Source organism: Lates calcarifer, linkage group LG4 (assembly GCF_001640805.2).
Source record: "Lates calcarifer isolate ASB-BC8 linkage group LG4, TLL_Latcal_v3, whole genome shotgun sequence".
NCBI lineage: Eukaryota > Metazoa > Chordata > Actinopteri > Centropomidae > Lates > Lates calcarifer.
The window spans coordinates 21,256,306-21,280,408 of NC_066836.1; the positions used below are offsets into that span (position 1 = coordinate 21,256,306).

General features: G+C 38.9%; 1 protein-coding gene across 1 annotated transcript in view; it reads left to right on the top strand.

The window, feature by feature from the left end:
• Nucleotides 1-1,589: 1,589 nt before the first annotated feature.
• The window catches only part of LOC108896663 (collagen alpha-1(XV) chain-like), a 53,730-nt gene continuing 31,216 nt past the window's right edge, over nucleotides 1,590-24,103 (top strand). Inside the window, 2 exon segments of the mRNA XM_018695885.2 lie at nucleotides 1,590-1,873; nucleotides 2,176-2,240. Of these exon segments, the coding sequence (XP_018551401.1) occupies nucleotides 1,863-1,873; nucleotides 2,176-2,240 (76 nt within the window). The 5' untranslated portion in view covers nucleotides 1,590-1,862.

Here is a 24,103-nt window from a genome sequence, read left to right on the forward strand (position 1 = left end):
TCATAGCAAGAAGGTTCAAGCTTACTTGAATGAAAACCTCTAGATTTGTTTGGATCATGTAAAGTGGGCGTGGCTTAATGAATACAGAGCAATAGGGTGCTGCAGGAATGACATATTTTTATAGGCCTACCTGGAAGTTAGCATCACCCTGTCACATGACTTCAACATCACTACCACAAGTCTTCCAACTTGTAATCTGATTTTGCACATGTACCTCTTCTACAAAAGCCTCTCCTCTTTTAGTTATAGTTCATAAGAGTGTGAGTATAAACACAGCAAGGCTATAAAGGCAAACTGGTGAGTAGATTGGTTTTTGTGTTTTATGTGATGAGTCTCATTGAACCACTGTTAGCAACCTCTTTTTTGAGACACATAAAAGCATAAAGCATCATGAGTGCGCTTCTTGCTGATGTATTTTATGTTGTTTAAAACGTGAACATGTCTTGAGCGGATTTTGCTGGTTAGCAGTTAGCCTGGTAACTTTAGTAGAGAAGAAAAAGTGGTGGAACTGGAAGCATACCATTGCAGTTGCTTTCCACGGCTGTAGAAAGCTCTTTGTGAGTAAAGGGATGAAGCGCAATGCTGCTGAACATGCAATGTTTACTCTAGAATGGTAAATTGGTAATGCTAACATTGGCTAGGATGGCAAAAGTTACAGTTAGCTCCTTTAAAGTGAAATTGTGTAACTTCTGAAAAAAGAAATCACACAACTTTACTAAGTTGAAATAACACACCTTTGCTCAGTTCAATGGACTGAAGGTTTTCCTGTTAGTGCCTCACTTGGTCTAACATGCCCATTAGCTTATGGCAGCTAATGTAATAGATACAATCACTGCCACTATGGCTCTTCTTCTTGTCTTCTTGCCAAGTATTATTTTCCCAGTACAAAAGTGGTTACTTTCTGAGTAGAATATAATAAAGTTGCTATGTCTAATGTACTGCTTGCACTTCACTAGATGGAACTTGATGGCCACAGGGCACATAAATTGAGTGCATACATAATATATACATACGGAGTGGCTGAGGCTCAGGAGGTCAAGCGGTCGCCCACCAACCAGAAGGTCGGTGGTTCAACCCAGCTCCTCCAGTCGGCATGCTTAAGTCCTTGGGCAAGTTACTGAACCCCAAAATCACTCCGATGCGTGTGTGCATCGGTGTGTAAATGTGTGCATGAATGGGTGCATGAATGGGTGAATGTGACATGTAGTGTGTAGCACTTTGAGTGATCAATATGACTAGAAAAGCGCTAGGTAAGTACAGTCCATTTACCAACAGCTAATCCTTGCCCCACGGCCACCTAACAGATAAATCCGGGCATGCTATTTGCTATACATCCCTATTCATTAATTACCTCATTCATTTTTTCATTCATCAAGTGTTTTTTCCTCAACTTTCACTTTACTATTAGGCTTATATGTCTAATATACATATCATGAAATTAAAATGTCTGAAAAGAATTGGAAGAATTACTATATTTGAGACAGATTCACAGATAAATTTAATTTAATAGTCATAAATGTAGATAGACATCATAGTACACATTGTATTATTAATGAAAGGAAATTGCCTAAAGCAGTGGCAGGTTAGGAGAGAGGGTCCTCTGAGTGAATGAGGGAGGGGGCTTTTTTTTCCTTCAAGGGAGTCAAATTTCCCAACTCTGCGGGCCTTACAGTCACTCAGCTCAGAACTGAGAGAGCCTTTGTACTAAGAGAGTGAGAGAGAGAGGCAGAGAAGGAGAGAGAGCAAGCAGTGTGATTTCAGGTCTGCACACTGGGGCAGAGGGACCACAGAGTTTGCCCGAATTTCATCACACACATGCACTTGGAGTTCACTTCCAAACCTGGATTTTTATTCTCACTAAAATGTTTCAAGGGTAAGACAAATTATATACTACATCTTTATTTTTGTCATGGAAAGAAAACTGACTGAAATTGAATTGACTTTACTAAACATTCAGATATTTGTAAAACACCTCAGTTACACCTCAGAGTAGACCTGTGATATAGCAACATTTTCCCCATGCCCAGCTCTTTATTTGCAAATTTTTAATTGACACAAAGTAACTAATAACTAATTTGAATGAATGCTGTCTGTGTGCACTAATACATTTTTACAAAAGTTTTCTATGTTTTGAAGTCAAAACTTTAAATGTGGCTTCTGTGACTGTCTCCTCAGGTGGTCTCTTGCCCTGCATCTCATCCTGCTGTGCTGGCTGGCCACTGCTCTGCAGGTTATAGAAGGTAACATTCATGCTTCTGCACTTCTTTCTCAATACTGTAAAAAGTACCTATAAAGAAATATACAGCTGGGATGGATCCTTGAGAGGAGAAAAGGAGAAAAAAACTGTTAGACATTGACCGGGGGGTGTTAAAAGAGTATAATGTAACTCTTCCTCATTTTGATGATATGACTAAGGTTTGAATTCCACTTGGTCTCGCTGTGTCTTGCCTCAGACCACTGCCCATGTAACATTACTTATTGGGGTCAGGAAAGTTCTCATGTGACCTAATAAAATTAAGAATATTGGTCTAGAATGTATATGAGAAAGGTCTGAACCTGTCTTGAAATTATATACAGAGGAGGGGAGATTTTAGGGTGACATGAATACATATTAAACACAAAAGTCTCCAAAAAACCAAAAATATAAATTAATTCATCATTTACTTAACTGATTATAACATTAATTTATTTAAACAGAATTATTACAACAAAGGCTGGAAAACTGGTCCTCACATTGCATTTTATATTGCGTATCACAAATTTTAGATTCCTGGATTGCATTGAATTTGCTGAAATGTAGATGGAAATCTCTTTAAATCTGAAAACAATAAAGGTTTAGCTCTGGAAGTAACTTTATGCCAGTTCACTTTTTGAACAGTCAGTCATATCTAGACACACAGGTCTGTAAGGCGTTGGATTTGTTCAAGTGGTGTGTATGGAGCTATAGTAAGAAAGATACTGTGATTTTTAAAGAGTTTGGATAGTGATAGTCTTTTATTATTCTCTCCAAAATCAACATTACTAGAGTAAAAAGAATGGCTTTATCAGTATGTTTGTCTGCTTTAAATGTAAGCTGCAAATGAGCATGTCTGGCTATCTTACTACCAACAGTACCTAAGTTAGAGTAGCATTTAATTCTGCATTACTTTTCAGAAGTCTTTACAAGGTGTTTATTTTACAACACTGAACATCAGTAATGAATCTCACATTAGCCTACTTGGCTAGCTAGCTATAGTTTATCCAATCTGCTAATGGCAGTTATTATTTCAGCTGACAGAATCAGTCAACAGTCACCTGTAAGAAATGAGAACTCCCCTGTGGATTACATTTTTCAAAACTTGTTAGGATTTTAATGGTAGATCTGCCATCATCATCATCATTTTCCATCCAAAAATAGCGCAAATTTTAACCAAATGTCCAGAAAATCAGTAATAAAAAATGTTTCATCCACAACTGTTACCTATATATCACCTATATATGGTGGAAAACCATGTAGAAAACATGGTAGAAATATGACATTTATGTTTCATATATAAATTTGAGGAAGGCTGCTGTCTCCTCATTGCTCCATGTAAATCTGATGTTTTTCATCTCTCCAGTGGAGCAGATTTTCCACAACCAAGTGTAAAAACTATTTGTGATATTATGAGGATCTTCTTTTTTTTCCATTTCTGAGGTTTTTACTGTAATTTCGGGACTATAAGCCGCTACTTTTTTCACACGCTTTGAAACTTGCAGCTTAAACAATGATGCGGCTCATTTATAGATTTTTATGGGCTAACGAGCTTCATGCCGCAAAAACATTTAGACACATTTTAGAAACATTTGCGGCTTATAGACAATTGCGGCCTATATATGTACTTTTTTTTTCTTTTTAAATTTAGTGGGTGCGGCTTATAGTCAGGTGTGCTTAATAGTCTGGAAATTACGGTATATGCAAACTGAAAAAGTACATGAAGGAATGGAAAGCTTGACTAAGGGATATTAGGCTTAGCAAACGGTGAGTTGCCTGATTTTAACAGGGTTGTTTCTTACCACATTATTATCCTGTCTGCTAGTTGTTACCAGAGCTGTTTTTTAGACCCATTTGTCAATAGACTATACAGACATGTATACGATGGACCAATCCCAACTGACGTCTCCAGTTAACTCAACTTGTACACTTTATTTTAGTACTTCACTACCTGTAAATGCTATCCAGTGGCAGTCTCCTCCTGTCACCTGAATACCTATCTCTTTCATACCCCACTCCACACACGAGTGATGGTGCTACCAATTTCTTTCATATCTCGTCCATCAATGAATAGCCTTTAAAGACAACAAAACAGCTCAACTCTAAAGTCATCAGCCACCCTCTTCTCCCTCACAGAGTCGTTTCAGGATACATAATATGGGTCAATCCCCCTTCCCATCTCCATTTTCACACCTCTGTCTGCTATTGTGGTTTTCATTTAGTTACTCCCTGCTGTGAGCCTCTTCTTATACAGCTCTGTAGGAGAGAGATAGTTTGTTTGGCAACAGATTGCACTTCCTCTGCCCTCTTCATCCTGTGTGTGTGCATGTGTGTGTGTGTGTGTATGCATGTGTGTGTAGAATGAAGTAGCTGGAAGTGGCAGACAAGTCAAACGCTGCACCAGGGTGAGAAATGAAGTGTTTAGTTTGTATGAGGGTGGTCACACTGAGCTTTGAAGTGGGAACTTGAGAACACACTTGATCCTGTGCCAGTTTAACATCAGTGTGGTGTGTGAATGGTTGATTTATAACAAGAGATGACAAAAATAATTTTCTATTTCAGACCTTTACAGAGAGTCAGAAAGAACTAATCTGGAACTCAGTGTTTCTACATTATGCTGTACATATCCATGTGGTCTCATATGGAAAGATTTGTGTTGTCTGTGGCTGAGGTATTATTCACACACTGTGCACAACTTATCACATTGTGGACTGCCAGAGGCTTCATGAAGGGGCCTGACTTGTGACCAAAAAATCATATGTTCAAATCCCCAAACCAGCTTGGACTAACAGAATGACACATCTATTATTGCCTGTGTGCCCTTGAGCAAACATTTGATCTCCAAACTGTTGAAATGAAGCTGCATCAACCTATTTTTTTGTGATGTAGTAGTAGAGTCTGCATAGGGATGGTTGGGTTGGGTGAATTTAGTGGATTGACAAGACTCGGGACTTTCATGCAAGAGACTGCTGTTGTTTCCCATGTGAAGCCTTCAGTCAGTGTTGTTTCTTTCTGTTCCACAACTTTAACCATGTGTTTATTATTGTTACCATGATGATAAAGGTCCTCCAACCATTTAACCCAAACCACAATCTTGTCCTGCACATAACCAAGTAGTCTTTGTACTTAAACATAACCTGAGCATTTGACAAATGTAACCACAGGTTTATTGTCGTTGACAAAGGTCTGGTACATCTGCTGCTGATACATTTCAATGGTTCATATCCAAGTGTAGGGACAAGCGAACTCTGTGGTCATTTGGAAGACTGGTTAATATAAACACGTTCTCTTATTACCTGCATAAACTGGTCTCTTTGAGTAAAGTTGTTAAGTAAGTGTATGTACACACAGATTGACAGTTATCTTCAATTTTGCAGAATCATCCATCATACCAATATTCTGGTGTGAAATCCTATCCTATCGGTAGTTGCTATTAGCCCAGTTACAGTGTCTAAGTGTCAAAATACATCCATGCTAAGAGAGATATGTTTGAAAAGCATTTCTTTCTCTTTTGGTTCTCCATGCATAATAAGACCATCTTTTCGGCATCTGTATCCAAATACATTAGCCTTGTATTAAACCATTTAAGTATGGAAATCTTTACAAAGGCAGTCTGAAAACACAAGTATGGATATTTGTTGTTTTCACACTTTGCATTAAGAGTGAATTAATCTCAGTTTCATGTGTGCATCATCATTACTGTCTACATTTCCAGACATGCTGCAACTGCAGCACAGAATCCTTTCTTGCTGTTTTCCACACTCCAAACTGTGCTCTGTCCCCCAAAAACACTCTTACTCCTGCTTCCTGGAACCTTCACTTTCCATTTACTGTTGGTTGAGTTGCCCTCAAAGGATTCCATGTTTAGCCAATATAAATGATTGTGAGGTGAGCCCAGTAGGAGTCTGTTTTGGACGAGACGCTTGTCTAAAACCAAGTCACATTATTTTACTGTTGACACTTTCAGTCCTGTTAGGGTTAAAATCCTCAATAAAAGTCATATTTCTGTTCTATCAATCACTGAATGTTTGCTTTGCAAACTCAGTTTTCCTCCAGAAAAAGTTTTTTTTTCTGCTGTCAAAAACATCACATTTTAGCTTTTAATTTCACATTTTATTCCCATTCACTTGCCCTTGATGTTTAACCACGTTTAGTTTTATCTGTGAGACTTTTACTCTTGACCTCATTTGGTGTCTGACGTTACTGGAATAAAACTCCCACCAATCTCCATGTCGTGTTTTATGAGTAAAAACCTGGCAGGCGAGCATGCCATAGAAGTGCATGAAAGAGCTCTACCTAAATGTCTTCAGTATATTGGAGGCCTGAACGCCCTCACTGCAGCGACGTCCTGTCTGGAATGTGCTCGTTGAGCCAGAGTGACTTTGATTTGAACACAGCTGGACACAATGGGCCAACTGTAAAAGGTGTCATTGCTGTATGTGTGTAATGGTCAGCTCTATGGGATTTTAATGAGAAAAAATCTCTGACTGGAAACTTTAAAATAAGAATGGGTGTTTCTCTTGCTTTTTTCCTCTTTCCGTTGAAAACGGTCTTGTATTTTCCGTGGTGTGATGCTCACTGAGATTATGTAGTTCTCAGTGTGTGTGCTTGGGCTCAAAATGAAGAGAGAAAAAGCTCTTGTGTTGTTGCAGAGGAAATTAGACCAGTTTCGGAAGCATTTATTAGACTGACGATGCTTTGTTAAGATAAAACCCAGACTTACAGCTTGCACTGTCATGGTTTTTAAAAAGGAAACATTTAACTGTCACTGGGTTGCTGTTTGGGTACACCATTTCCATGGCTACTGTTTTAAAAGGTTGACTATGAATCATTATCATTGTGTATCTGTTCCACATTATCTATGCTTGGGGGCAAGAATTACACAGAGAAAGTCTTTAAACTTTACAGCTGTTATCAGCTATTATTTCCTGCTCTATGTGAACACGCAGAATAATATTACAAAGTAACAAATAAATAGCAAATAGAAGTTCACCTCATACCCAATCAAATAAGATATACAAAATTAAATCAGATCACATGGGAGTTCAGTTTAGGGCTACAACTAACAATTTTCATCATCCATCCATCCATCCATCCATTATCTATACTGCTTATCTGTAAGGGTCACTGGTGTGCTGAAGCCTATCCCAGCTGTCATTGGTCAAGAGCAATTTTTATTATATTAGTCATAATGATATATATATATAGGGAGTCCAGGGTGACCTCTTCAAATTTATGTGAACAATTGTCCCATACCCAGATATTCACTATGCTATCATTTAAGAAAATTAGTAACTCCTCATATTTGAGAAGCAAAACCCAGCATCACAAGTGATAATGCTAGCACACTGATGTTTAATAGATGTAATGTTTATCATGTTCTCTGTGTTGGTTAAGCACGCTACTGAATAAAATGAAACTTTGATTCAATCATGGCACCAGATGAAAAGCCAGGGGATCAGATTTAAGTTTCAAGATATCTCTCCAGTCAGGGAATCACCAGAGTCATTAGGCTACATTGTCTGCGAACTATGAAACTCTGTACCAGATTTTATGGCAGTCCATCAAGGAGATATTGGCATTTTTTCTTGTTTTGCATTGTTACTTCTATCCTTAAAGTGTTTTGCCTACAGATTAAAAGTATTATAATACGCATGTATGTTAACTTACATGCACAAATATGATCATTGGCAACCAGCTGCACTGCTGGTTCTGTCATGCAGGACTTGTGGCTCCTCAGCCCACAATCACCCATAGCATCTAGACTCTGTCCACTGATAATGCAGTGAAAGTATTTAAATGACTGCTGACTGATCTGTGCAGAGACCAGAGAGCAGAGTTTAGAGAGCTAAGCTAGATGACATCATGAGATGCCAGTCATAACCTGGCAGACTGACTATAATAACCTGACCTGTGAGGAACAGGGAGACACAGGCAGTATGTTTCAGGGCATGTAAGACTAACCGCCTGTCTTGCTTTTTCCACTTTTTCCACATTTTTCCTGCCTGTCCTAATTAGGCATTAATCTTGAAATAAGCATGTTTGTACTGGGCATCAGTGCTAATGAAGACGCTTTATTTCTTTTTTTTATTTCTTTTCTTTATTTTTTTAGAAGTTTTATTTCTTTCATTCTGCAAAGCTTCTGTTCTGCGATTATTAGTGCACTGCTTTTGTGTATTGTTATGTCTGTGTTATCAGTCCTCTATCATTACAAAAAAAATGTTGCATTAACTGTAAATTTAAAACACATTGTGGGGGCACTGGGCAATTCAACTTTTTGCCTATTTTGCCAGGATGCTGAAAAACTATACCAGCTCTGTTTCATGAGACCTTCAAGGACTAATATCAAAAGATTTTCCTGGGTTTTATTTAATTACGTTTGCAATCCCGCTTCATAAAAGAGGCCCCTGAACATCACATACAGAGGCGCTTAAAGTGCCAGAATCCTCCCCTGCTCTAGTGTAGGTAGTCCTGTCCGTTTGATTTATGTGAGTAACTGCTCCATACATTCACTTTCTCACTTTCAATAAGTGCTCATGTTTAAAAGTGAGGGTTGAGTACACTGTCTTTCTGTGTGTGTGTTTATACTCAGGTATGTTTTTGGGTCTGTGGCTGCTGAAATTATGGACCTTCTGCTGTTTGCAGATGGAGAGTTTCTGTGTAAACAAGCACACACTCTTTCCCTTTAAGGACTAATATGTCTGTTAAAGCACTAAATTACTAACAACATAAACCCCATCTTCATGATGTTGTGACCTTTGCCCTGTGTAAGTCCTCCATGTGGAATGTTATGTAATAATCTGGCAGCACCCTGTACATTTTCTCAATTACTATGTAATCTAATTAGAGAATCAGCTGGAATTATTACTCCAATAGCAATTCATAGAGAAGAGAAATACCCTACTCCCGGCTTTTGGTGGTTTATTTTATCATCACTTTCCCACAAACATTCAGTTTCCTCTTTAACACTGTAGTTAACATTTAAACCTTAATTGCTTTTTTGGTTGTGTATAATCATTTTCCTTCCTTTTAAAATGACAATATTGAATATTGAAAGAAACCCTCCACACATCAGCTCCTGTTTTGACATCCTGTTCCACAGCTGCTCTATTATTATTTACCTTTGGATTAGTAATAGCAGCTCAAATCCTTCTCCCCTACTTATCCCCTGTCATTCCCTGAGGTGGTGTGAATGTGTTGCTGAGTGCCAGCTCTTTACCTCCTGTTTTGGTCATCAGTGGTCCTAATGAGTAACTGTATATCACAACTAGCCTCTGAAAAATGTGCATTAAGAAGGATGTCTGTCAAACATTAACAGTAATGTTCACAGCTCAAATAAAGTAATGATAAAATGGAAGGAAAAAAAAGACTGAGACAAACAAAACTACTTATCATGGGCTTTACCTGAATTTGTCAGCACTTTAGAAAATAATGACATGAGGTAAATGTGAATCAGCTACATCAGTATCATCAGTGACACCATTTAGACAACTCAGAATCCTAGAACTAAACTATATACATTGACAACAACCATACATGGATTCAAAAAAGGGGAATTACAACAATTAAAGCAGGACAAAAACCATAAAAAACAAATCTGTGAAAACATATCAACATTGCTACCAATAATATGAATTTAAAAATGGTTGACACCAAATAAGTTTGATTCAGTGTATATTAAGTATATTTTGCTGTTAAGCAAGTATATATTATACTCTGTTTGATGCATTTGCATTGCTGTTAGTTCATTTGTTTCACACCTGGGCCAATATGTAGAGTCAATATAAGGTGACAATGTAGCATTTATTCACATAAGATAAATTCTGATGTAAAAATTGAGTAATCAGGTAATGAGCAAAAAGCAACCAATCTTCCCAAAACCTGTAGTTTAAATATTTTCATTGGTAGAGATTAAAATTGCTAACTACTCCCACAAACTCTGTAGAATGCATTCATTTCTCTCTGTGGATACAACCAGTCTCCATCAACTGTCTTTTAAGAAATTCATCAATACTTTATGTAAAAATATTCCTTTGCCTCCCATAGTGTGCGTATCATCTCTTACCTGTTAGGAACTCCTCTTAAGGTTGGAGACCTCTGCAGCTTTCAAAAGAGCTCTCCGGGTGAAGACAGGATGACTTTTATAAGATACATTTACCCCATACCTAAAGGAGAACAGGCAGGAATACTGTATATAAGCATGTTTTTCAAGAGGTGGGAATGGTCTCAGTTTGTGTGCAGGAAAGTGCCACTTGAACAGTATTATGGTATTGTATTGTAATATTGTAGTGATGACTGCACCTGTACACATCTCCACGTGCACTGCTCTATAAGTGACTCAACAGATACCCTGACAGAGGAAGGGCAGAGGAAAAATACCACACTGCACAGCATTTTACTTCTGCACTTCTGAACAATACTGAATTTTGTAGTGGGGGTTCAGTGGGTGGACGTCAATAGATGGTACTCTGCCAGGGGGACTGTGGGGGGAAACATGAGATAATATTTTCCTGTCACATTTCTCTGAAGGTTGTCTTTCATTCCACACAGTTCACATCAAATGTCTGTCACAATACACAATGCTGGGCACTTCCAAAATATAAACAGGAGCGACATCGCTGACCTGCAGGACTTCACTGTGCTTATTGTCCAAAACTTCTTACAATACCATGAATGCATTCGTTTGTCAAATCAGTGGTGCTCAGTGGGATTCACGCCTTACACCATGACAGTGATGGTGACACTTTGCATGAGCAAAAGAATTCCCCATTACTGTGCCTCTCTTGTGTTTCATTAACATTCATGTTGGAGGAGGAGATGAGTCCATGTGAGAAATTCTGAGGGGTTGTTTGCTCTGGGAACAACACTTGCAGCTGAGCAAACACTCCCACCACACACACAGTCGCGCGCACACACACACACACAAACACACACACACACACACACACACTCACTGAGAGTCTCACATTCAAATCCTTGTGCCTTGAAATATACATGCATAAGCAGGACATAAGCGGATGTAAATATAAATAGCGCAGCTACTTGTAACTATGATACCACATTTCTAGAGAAACTCAATTTATTGACTGGCTTTGATACAGATAAGGTTACCTTGAATTAAGAGCTTATCAAGCTTGCATAAAGAAATTATGTGTAAAGTATTCCACAAATTTCTTAATTTCTAGAAAAAGTGCCTTAAGTGGTGAGAATGCATTTATTTCATATATACTATACATCTTTTCCACACAGTGCATTAACAAAAACACTTAGTTCTCAGATGTCTGCAGCTAAATGGGCTTTTGAAATTATGATCACTGATTTGAGGAGGACTGAGATGATGAAACAAGCAAAGGTCTGAAAGAGGAACTGGACTGAGAGAGGGTGCTGGACATCAAATCAGACCAAATTTTGCTGCTAACACCATGTCTGACTGTCTGCCTGCCTGTCTATCTGTCTCATCACATTGTCCCTCTGTGTCCAGCTGTCCCACTCATCTCAGCGGGCACAAGCGTATGAAAAAAAAAAAAAAAAACATCACTGAGTTGCACACTGGATGACCTCAGTCTCTCTCTGCGTCTCTCTGTCTGTCTGTCTCTGTATGAGTACAGTATGTATTTCAGAGGGTGAAGTAAGGGTGAGACAATGGTAGGGGGTGACGGGGGAAGAGGAGGGATGGAGTGAAAGCCAGGGACACTTGATGTAATGGAAACTGTCCCTCTGCAGATGTTCACCTCTGACCTCCTGACAACTCCTAACAATGCATTCTTTTTTCTGAAATATGTCATAGACCTTACAGTGTGGCATTGAGCGAACTTGTGTGTACGTGTAATGTGTGTGTGCATGTGTGTGTTCGAAGTCATAAGTTCATCTGTAGCATTAGCCAAGTCAACTGGTCATTGTTTTCTAATAACCTGTGGATGGGCAGGCACCCTGTAAAGCATTAAACCAATCAGCTCTCATTTTGCAGAGCGTGACCTGCAATCACATGCCAATTACCATGAGACTAATTTAATTCAAATGTATGCCATAATAGTTGGCAGCAATGTTCCCTCTAAGCTGCACGCCTGTGCAATCGCGCACTGCTCCCGCTTTCTCCGTGCACAGCAAAACTATGTAGCGCATAAAATTACAGTGTGCAACAGTGTGCACGTCTGATGTTGCTCACAGTGGTCCAAGGAATTCTCAGGGAGTCTGTGTGTATGCTCAGACACATGAAAAATTAGGGGGAACATTGGTTGGCAGCATACTTTCATGGTATATATGTACCTTAAAGCTGCACTAATATATTTTTACATTAAGAATGAATCAAATCACTTAAGTGACTTAATGTGAGAAAAATCACCCAACCCAGATGTAAGGAGTGTTTTGTGTATGTTTTGGTTTTATGGCCTACAACTTCACTGTTTTGGTTCGGTCTCAATTCTCTAATCAGTATGTTTCAATTTGCAGTTATCCTGTAATTGTAATCTGTGGTTATTTTGATGAATACATTAGAAAACAGGTGCCTCTGGATTGATTCTGGCCTCCAGATGAATGTAATTCAATATTCTTTCATCTGAGATGTAATATCTGTTTCTTTAGCTGCTAAAATGTCTCATTCATAACTTAAACGTCTACTGTTAGGAACATATAGAGATTATCAGAGATTTTGTCTGAGTCTGTCTCAGTTAAAAACAACCAAAATACAGCTGGGGGCCATAAAATCAAAACAATGTGCTCCTTTCACATCATACACAGTTATTTTGCTGATATTAGCATAAAAATATCAATTAGTGCAGCTTAAAGTGTACTTATGAATTTAAATCAGTAATATGGTTATTTATAGTAGTATCCCTGTGCATGTATAATGATGCTGGAATGTGGAAAATCACCTTCCAGAGAAAGGTCAGATGTCACATACAGGACAAAAACCTGGAGCTTTTTGGGATTCTTGCTAAAGGACACATTAGCAGAGTGAATAGTGATAACACAGGGCCTTTTAACCTTTCAACCCACAGTCTGTCCTCTCAGTAGGATTTAGACCACTTAAAATGGAGGAAACCTTTTAAATGATCAGAGTTAGATAAGCTGAATTTACCGTCAACCACATTGCTGATTCTGTTTAGCCAACTGTGTTTCTATCAGAGGCTGTTACTTAAAGTTATATTGGCCCCATTAATCCTCTAATGCTGGATGCCTGCCCCAGTCATTATCCAAGACTCTCCTAATGTTTGTGGTGCTGGTTTTCATCAAAATGCACAGGTTTTCCCTTCATTTAAAAGTAAAAATAAACAGGGTGTTGTTAGTGTCACTTTCCTCTCTCTCTTATCTGTCTCATACATCTGCATAACACAGCATACTCGAACCAGTGCTCAGCTGCCACCATTACATGTATAACAAGCAGATAAAATGTCAATGCTTAGACAATGAAATCAGTTCTCCATATGTCCCCTCTGTCTTATAACCACACATCAAGTAGATGACTTCTTGTTTTCAATCACTTGTTTGATAGAATTTAGCAGGCACACAGTACAACATGATTTGTCATTCAGCATGATCTAATCTAGAGTCTACTTATGCACGCTCTATTGGCTTTGAATGGGAGCTGTGACTCCTAATGGCACATGGACATACTTCAATGATGAACTAACATTCATATGCTAAAGAACAAGACAAGGCACTGTCTATAGAGAAGGCAGGCACTTGTGCCGTATCAAAATTTCAGCCTGTAGCGTCTAGGTTTTTAGTTACTCTTTGCATGTCCGTTTGTTTGAGTGTGTGTGGTCAGGTCAGTTGTTTGGGCTAATCTTAACCTAGGGTCAAACTCCTTCTGATAACCCCTCTGACTTCCAGTTTTATCCTGGTGTCTTTTCTCATCTTATCTTTTCTCTGCTCTTTTTTTGTCTTATGTTGTAAAGAAGGTTGGTGTCTACTTCTTGTCTCTTCCTCCATCTCTCTTTTACCCTACCCATCCTCCCCCACTTTTCCCATGTAAAGGCTGACATTAAGTAAGCATAGTATATATTTTCTGCTTATTATTACTATTCTACAGCTGCTACTACTACTAGGAGGATGGTGATAACATTGCTACTATTTCTGTTTCAATGCTCCTTATACTGTTGTCGAAAAAAAACCACTAGATAGATATAATGAAGATATTTCAGATATCCACACTGCCAGGGTTTGGTAGTTCTATTAACTGTCTTTGTACCATTTGATTTTGGACCACTAACTAGCATCTTTATATTGTACTTAAAATGTTGAGAGCTGAACTGAACTAACTCAGTCCCTTCACAAATGCTGAGGTTGGATGTTGCACTGAGGTTGAACGTTGAGCTGGAGGTTCAAAGGGTGTGAGTGCATGTTGTTGTGTATGTCCATGCGCATGCACGCCTAACATCATCTCTGGCATTCCAGGCATTCTTTGTCTCCTACCTGCCGTTTCTGGACACAAAAGAGACCCAATCAGACAGTCAGATCCTGTCCCACTCGGACAATCACCACTGAAACCTAACCGTGTACAAAGGCACAGCTAGAAAGTGTTGCTGCCCCTCATTGATGTAGTTGTAAATTACAAGTCAGATAAACAAAGATTTCCAATTTGTGTCACTTATAAAAATGATACAAACTAACTTGAGACATTCTGTGATGAAACAATTAGGCTATGGTTTTTCTTACTTATACAATTTACAGTAGGAATAAAAATATTTGAAATTAAGTGTTTTCCCCAGCAATTTAGGATATCAACTTATTTTCCTTCGATTTAGAAAATACAAGGTGGAAAAAACACTATTACCATTTTGTTTCCTTTTCCTTTTTTTTTTTCTTATTTTTTCTTCACTTCACAATGTATTTGCATCAGTCAACAGTCACATCTAGATTGCAGCTAGTTATTTGCAGTGCATTCCTGACACTATGTCCTGTTTTTGGCCAGTGTCCTGGCTTTATTAGTATGTTATTGATGCATATCAGTGACTCTATTGGCTGCATTAGACTAAATGTGGATAATGACTCACTACTCCACACAAATGATTGTGTCCATTTTTAGTGGCTTAACAGCCTTTCTTTGGTCTTTCCAACAAGAGCTTATAAATGTAGTTCAACATCCTGACTGAACATGGCCTTGAAATATGAAATGAAAACACATTGTAGGAGGAGCGGAAGAGGATGGGAGGGAGAGAGGGGGAGGTGCATGAGAAAAACAGCTTTGCAACACAGGCGTCATTGACTGCGTGGCCAGTGGCTACAGTGTGCATGTGTGTGAGTGTCTGAAAATGTGGTATACCATTACCTGAGAACAGGTCCTCTCTGTTGACCTTTGCAACCTGCCTACCTGGCTCTCTGGTTTTAGGGTTGGTTATGGGGATGTGTCAATCAAACCTCACACGCACAAAAGTAACAACAACAGAAAGAGCACCTCTGAATGGCACAGATGATTTTGCGCTTGTTCAACAGAACTAGTCAGAAAATTGAATTGAATACTGTATTTGATCTTTTCAGCAGAATTAATCAGTTAGTCATTGGGGACATTTGTTTTCTAATTAATAAAAAAAAGGAAAAGAAAAAAAAAGAAGTATGAGGGATTTTATTTAAAAAAAAAAAAAAAACAGGTTGTTAGCATCTGTACTGTTCAGTAAATGAGTACTTGTGTTCTTCTGGCACAAAAACACTGACCACTGAGCCAAAGCTTCTTTCGCTCTAATTGGCAGAGTGGACCAACTTGTACACTCAAACACACAAAACCAAGAACACATACACACAGAGACACACACACACATTGGGCATTTGACCATCATCTTTGAATTGGACAGTTAAGCATTTTATTACTCACAGCTTCTTTGTATTTCCTGTAGATTGGCAGGAAATGTTAAATATTTTGTAAAATGAAATATTTTCATGAAGGTGTAGTGTATTATTATATTACGCCTCACCATGAATTGAATGTGGGTTTTGTGGTAACTATTTTTAGTGCATAATATATTTCATGCATAGACATAATGACCCATTTTATGTTTGGTTTCTTTCAAGTTTTTTTATTCAACCACCACCTGGAGAGGCAGAGGCTGGATGTTTCAACCATTTATCATTTATTAACTTTTATTCATCTCTTTGAGCTTATCTGCTCTCCTACAAACTAGCTGTTATGTGCTCTGAGTCCTAGGCATACCTAGTCCTTTACATGTTTATTGTCACAATAAACATATACTTTATTGTGACATATAAAGGACTAGCCTCATAGCAATTTGTATTCCCTTTTATTTTCCCTCTAAATACAAATATATTCATATGCCAAACCATAAGTTTGATTTATTTTTTAATGAGCTTGTGACTCCGTGAGGCATAATGTTGGAGAATTGCAACCTAATTTTATTCAACATAAACTTTGAAAACAAAAACTAGTAGTATGGTATTCATTAATTGTTTCAACTAATGGACCCTTGAGCAGACTTAATAGTGTAGATCATGTGTGTGATTTGTTTTGATTTGACAGTTTCTGTAATGGTGACATGACTGAGTGTGAATCACAAACTCTGTGGTTTGAGTTACTTTCACATGCATTGAGGTTTATGGCCACTAGGTGGTGTCAGAGTGCCAGTACTTCAACAAGGCTACAAGTACTTTTGTCATTGTCATTAGTAATTGTGCAATATGCAATCATATTTCAGCTTGTAAGGCCTTTTAATATGTACCACCTGACTTGATTTAACAAGGACACATTTCAGTTTTAAAACTGACGACATATATTTGTTTTAAAAACATTGAGAAAATAATACACAGAAGTAAAAAAAAAAAAAAAAAACATTTGTCACATAATTTCATTAGATCTGTCATTATGGAATTATGTGTCAAACTTTTTGAAGTCTCCTGATCTTGTGATTTCTCAGCCACTTAACTGGTCATTTCTGTGAATAAATTCATAGCATCCCCTGTGCGATTGGCTGTGACAGTAAACCAATTAGAGTTTATTGTTGGGGAGGTTGCTAGGTAGAGCGGGAAGTGAGAGAGAGGTGAAGGGTGAAAGGGTTATTCTTCCTGGAATTCAGAGGCCCTAAATGGGGTCACCCCTCATAGAAAAAAAGTGGGTCTGAAAATACTCATAAGAATGTGGCAGTTTTTCACCAGCCATTACACATGAAAGTAAGCTTTCTTTGTATGTGATGACAAATACCTGGTAAAAGCCACGTTAATGATCCCTTACATCCTTTCAGTTCATTTATATGCTCAAATATGACCACTTAGTAGGTGACACCTTAGTGACCTCTAGCTATTGTTATGTCCTTGACAGTCTGGTATTGCCACCACTACTTAGAGACAACAGCTTAATATTCATAAAATACAAACAAGCAAGAGTCACCTTTTATTGAGAAAAAAACATCCCAGAAAGTCTAACATTTTCTGGATTTGTTATAAGCCTTACCCCTTGAGAGAACTGTACTATTATGTGTATAATGCATTTATCTTTACCTTAGTTACCTGAGGGGGCTGATTGAGAGCATACTCATTGTTCTATTTGTAAAGGAAAAAAGGGTTTACACACTGATCAAACGTTTTGTATTAACAATGGACCATTACTAAATGTAATATGGAAGGGGATGCTCATAGTGTTGACAGTTATCATCTGACTTGTAGTTCCCTTCAGCTCTGTGGTGCTTTTTACAGTCTTTTAGTTCATTGTTTTGGTTTTATAGCTCTCAACTTTTGCTGTTTTGGTTCATTGTCACTGCAGTGACCACCTCCATATTCAGCCTCAGGGGGCAGCTTTTTCACTGTGTGTCAAGCACCAAATAGTAGACAGATAATGTTTATAACACAGCTGATGAACATTGTGATCATTTAGCAACAAAAAGTGAAAAAAATGAATTAATACAGACATATTCTGTTGTTATTATATCTTGTATAATTGCTAATTACAAACAACCTCCTGTGACCACCTTAGCTTAAAAAACCTTAGAGAAAAGATCTAGAGAAAAGTCAGTGGCTGGTAGGAAGTTGAGGGGCTATAATTATACTGTACATACCCAGGATGCTGTATGTGTATTAGTATGACATGCCAGGTTTCATTGTGGGGGAGCATCAAGGCTGCCCCCATGCCTATCTTCCTGACCCCCTCTAACCCATCCTCGCCCCATCCCATTCCACACCCCCTCATCCCGGGCTAATCCATGACTAATCAAGCTTCTCCCCCTGGGGGGTTTCCTCCCTCACCCTCTCTTTAAATCTTAAACCCATCATCTGCTCCATTAGAGAGCACCCCACCCTTATTTTCCCCACAACTGTTTATGTGTTAGTGGTTTTGACCAGCATGGCTCCCAGGGTCTGATGAATTTTACAACCACCAATTTACCTACAAGGTAAGGCAGTTAGGAAAAAGAAAAAGGGACTGGAGAATATGTGTCACAATATGAATAAGAAGTGAAAGTGCAACATATATGTCATGTACTCAGATTATGAGCAACATAATCAACAAATCCTGATCATTTGAGCAACCAGTACAACACAAACAGTGTGCATGCAGTCTACAAGCTTTCAGCTGTAAAAATTGGGCCATGACTGATCATTTTTTCTTTCCTATCACAACATCCACATTCAGAAAATACCAACCCAATAACCACGTCAATTGAAGTGAGAAGTGTTATACATGTGTGAGATGCTCTGATTGTATCTCCATGGTTGTTTTATAATGCCACACGATACTTGAAGTTAAGAAATTGTTTTGTGATGCCGTGCTTGGCTGAGTGAGAGTTTTTCTGTAATCTTTTAAAAGATTAAAGGAAACAGCGGCAACAGATTTTTTCTTCAGACATCAGCAGTGGTTGCCTAGTTGGACCTAGCTGGTGGACCTATGATAGCCAATAGGAAAACACATACTTGCAGTGCTATGGTGTTACTGAGGGGGTTAGATTTTATTATTAGTGTTGAACATAAACAAAGACAGAGACATCACAAATCACCTCTACTTCACCTGAGCCAGTTTCCCAAAATGATTGATTTTCATTTTGTTTGAAGCGGGCTTGTTCTAAGTTGCAACTTTCCGTTCATCATTTTCTACTTGCCACTAGAGGACATACAATTATCAAAACAGCCACCATCATATCCCAAGCTTAAAGAAAATTTAGAAAAGGGTTCCCTATGTAGTGACACAGAGCAACCTTATCTTTCATTCTGGAGTCATGCCTCAGACCACATAACAAATCCAATTCCATTTGATTGAATCCACTCCTTTTTCGACTCTGTTTTAGTTTCCACCAACTCCTTAGAAAAACATCTATATTGTCTCATTGGAAAATGTTTGATGTCTTTGACGTCACCTGCAAGCTGCTAACTTTGTCTGTCTGCTGTTGTCTGCGGTGGGTTTATCAGAGCTTGTTTGGTGAAAAGTGTGGGTAACAGAATTGAGTTTCCGTTCCATTTTCCAAACATATTGTGCATGCTAATTCACTGTCACACTGTCATGTCTTATTGGGACACTTGAATAGATCAGTGTCATTGTGAATGTTATTAGTAACATCTGTGCCATCCATCCATCCATTATCTATACCACTTATCCATAAGGGTTGCAGGGGGCTGGAGTCTATCCCAGCTGTCATTGGGTGAGAGGCGGGATACACCCTGTATGGATCGCCAGTCCATTGCAGGGCAAACAGGGGAAACATATACAGACAACAACAACCATTCACACTCATATTCACACCTACGGGCAATTTAGAATCACCAATTAACCTAATGTGCATGTCTTTTGGACTGTGGGAGGAAGCTGGAGTACCCAGAGAGAATCCATGCAGACACAGAGAGAACATGCAAACTCCACACAGAGAAGAACTCAGGGGCTTGAGCCTGGAACCATTCTTGCTGTGAGGTGACAGTGCTAACCACTGTACCACCGTGCTGCCCCATCTGTGCTTTTCTGCATGTTATTCAATGCCATAACTCGGGAACAGAACGGGAGATTGTCCCAATATTTCCTGCAACTTGAATGGTTGGCAGAGACATACAACCATACAACCACAAGGCATTTGTTGAAAGCCGCTTGAAAAACTGAGATTGATACAACCCCCAAAACAAAGTGCATGAAAACATACTTCGTGTGACCACACCGCCAATGTTAAAGTATCAGCCTGAACAAACACCTCCATTCAATGCCCCATCTTCAGATCAGCCCTCATCCTGGACCTCACCAAATATTTAGAGAAGTGCAACATAACAGAACAGGCATCCCTTTGTCATCATCAACATGGGGCCTCTCTCTCGCTCTCTCCCTGATCAGTGAGCTGCAGCAGAGACAAATTCTCCCATTGAGCCTTTTGTAATTTTAAAATGATTTATATGTCAGTTGACTTACAAATGTGATCTGTTACTGTAGGAATTTTAACTTGTCATAACAGATTAGACTGAGGACCTGGATACAAATCAAGGTCAACTCACTTTTTAGTGAAAGATTTGTTATAGGGCTGATACTTGATTATGGAAATTAACATTATTATTGTGTCAACAATGCCAACTAACCAACATCAAGTCAACAGAATATATAGTCTGTAAAATAAAATCAGTCCTCTTCCTAACCTGTATGTATATGTAATCAGAGATATAGAAGTAAGACAGGAAGTTAGATTAAAGGGCAGTAATAGTAGCCCATTATATTTTTCCCTTCAGTTCAATTACGCCTACTTATATTAACAGTAAAATCACAGAGCAGTGAATCAGTTGTTTATGTGACATGGTGAGCATAAATTTACTTCAGTCTCCAAACAAACAGTCTCCTCATGTGCACTCTAGTGCCATTTGGTGAGGACAAATAACTCATTTTCATGTGCATTTTGAACATGTTATGCAGCTGAAAAACTATTTGTGTATTGTATGTCGCATAGACACATGGGAGGAATGCTTTGCCTCCTATGTCTTTATATACAGAAAGCTCCCTACTAGAAGTGTCTGTGCAATGTTTTCTGGACTTTCTTATATGGTATTTTGATGGACATCTCATCACAATTCTCATTATCAGTTGCAACCTATTTGATTGTCATGCAACAGTGTTTGCACTTTTTAACCACCTCATGGCATATTTGTTAAGGGGGTTTCTTTTTGACATTTCTGTTGTATTAGCTGCCTGGTGAACACTGCATAGCAACTGGATAAGGAGACAGAGGATTGCCTACAAAGATTTTGTCTGTATGTTGTTGAGCTTGACAGGCTGTACATATAGTGTGGCGAGAGATCCAAGAAAGCACAGTTTTAATCCTCCCTACACACAGTTGGGAGGAGAGAGGAGAAAGGAGGAGGAGGAGGGAGGAGGGAGGAGTCGTGAACCTAACTACCTCTCTAATCTGCCTGTCTGAGAGAAGAAGGGAGAGAAAATCAAGTCGGCTGTGTTGTAGAGTGCCAGAGGAGGGGGAATCAGTAATTACACAAGGAGAGAGGTGGGGAGGAAGAGAAAAAAAAAGAGAGATGTCAGGCAGTTAGAGACAGAGCAAGAGACAGAGACGGATCGAGAAAGCAAGGACATAATGAGAGAGGAGAAGAAGAGAAAAGAAACAACAGAGAGAACAGTAAGAGGCTGAAAAGTCTTCCCTTGAATATTTTTTTGAGATTTACTTGTACACCCTGTAGGATTCTGCTGTGCAAATAGTGCTGTGTGCCTCTCATAGCAGGAAAGGCAGCACTTGTCTTGGTTATATGCCTGTTTGCACATGTGTAGTGGCCACAGTGAACAGGATAAGCGTGCATCAGTGTGTGTTGTGACACAACTGTGAGACACAGAAAGAGGATGGGAGCCCTTCGCCTCTCTCTTGCTCTCCTCTTCCTCCTCTCCTCTCCCGTACAAGCCCAGTGGTGGAGTTTATTCTGGGCAAGCCCTAAAACCAGCTCCAGCTCTTCTCCTCCCTCCGTTCCCCCCTCCATCACCTCTCCATCCATCACCTCTCCAGACCCCTCTGACACCCCATGGACAACAGAGTTGACAGGAAAAGAAGAGGGGGTGACGGTACCTACACCCAGTCTTGAAGTGTTAATCTCTGGCCAAAGCACTGCAGAACCTGGGACGTTACCTTTGGAGGAGAATGCAGGTGGAGGCAGCAAAGCCAGGTCCCAAAACAAACCACTGAAATACTGGAGGAGTGGTGAGTGTTACAGGCGTGTTGAAGAGAAGAGTCATTGAGAGTTTTTCATCACTTCAAATTTCTTTCCTAAGATCTCTTAATAGCATAAAAAAGTAAGGATTGGTTTCAGTTGTGGTCATCACAGTAATTCTAAACCTTTTTGGATAATGAGCCTTGAAAGAGAAGCAATATCTACATGCTATGCCCTAATCACAGGTTGTAAGCAACCAGTAAGTGATGTTCTCTGATGCAAACTATCCAGCATTCCACCATAAGATAGCAAAGATTAATGAAAGCTCACAAAAATGTACAGAATTTTTATAGTAGAAATGTTTCTGTCTTGTTCAGGTTCACTGGATTAGACTGTTGTGCAACATGACAATGACCTTAAACCCATTAATCCATTAATTAAATTTTGGCCACTTGGGGGCAGCAGAAACAAGTTGTAAACACAACATTGGGATATTTCACCTCATAATATCAATATGGGAACTTGTTGTAGTGAATAATCTCAAACACACACTCCCACACACTCCCCTTCTAGCTCTGTTTTTATCAACAACTGATGTAAACATTTGGCTTTAGCTGCTAGATAATAGTAATAGGTAATGATAGGTAATATGCCATTCTCCTTTCAGTCCTTTTGTCTGCCATTTGGTGCTGGACAGGTAGTGTAGAATGGCTTAAAGCATGTTTTTAATTGAAAACAGCTGCTTTTTGCCGCTGGAAACATGGTTGATTAGATTTTGGAGAGTGCACCAAAACATTAAAGTTGCAGGACATAAAATCAAAACAATGAGGTGAAAGATGCTGAAATTCTGAAGCTGAAGACATTTGCAGAGTTGGTGATTCTGTAATTCCCAGTGGGTTTGTCTCTACAAGCAACTTTACAGTGGTTTAACTGTTAATATGAACATATTGATGCAGCTTTAAGCAAGACACTTAATCCAGTATGCAGTATGCAACTGCAACTGCAATTGTTGCTGATGAATATCACTAAAGAAAGTAGTTATGATAACTGTCAAGCATGTCATTCTTCTTGTCATTCAGTGTCTCATGAAGCAGGAGGCCCTCATTTTTTATTTTCTTTTTCCTGTAGTATGCTAGTATGTGACACAGCAGTACCTGGATGTGCTCTGCACTACATCTGTTAAAGTCTGAGAAATCTGGAGGACAAAAGAGCAGGAAGCTTTTGTGTGGCATGCCAGGGTCAAGGTGGATTTAAAAGGTTATATATAGCAACACTGAGGGGGTTGTTAATAGTGGTTTATGAGTCTCCACAAGATGATCAAGCATCCATGTGGCCGGCATGATGAGGATTAGCTTAAGGAATAAGGAGTTGGAGAGGAAAATTAAAATGCAGAATGAAGGAGTAATCAGATGACTGGCAGACTGTTTGACCTGAAGAGAAGAATGAATGAAACTGATTTGATAACTGATTTATTGTATGATTGACCTGAAGCCGAAGTGAGACCTGAGTAACTCAACTCTCTGACCATCAGCTTATGAACTGGGAGTTTGGACCAGGTCATGACAGAATTAATCATATTAATCAGTGAACAATTGATAAATGGAGGTCTGGAATATCTTGTATGAGATATGTGTTTAAAATATCATTTGATGCCAGCATGAATTAGTATCAACTTTTCATCCATATCACATGATGTTAGTAGAACAGGATTTTTCTGAAGGCCTTCTTGAAGGCTTTGTTACATGTGTGTGTGTGTGAGAGAGAGAGAGAGAGAGAGAGAGAGAGAGAGAGAGAGTCTGTGTGAATGTGTGTGTCTCCTGGCCAGTG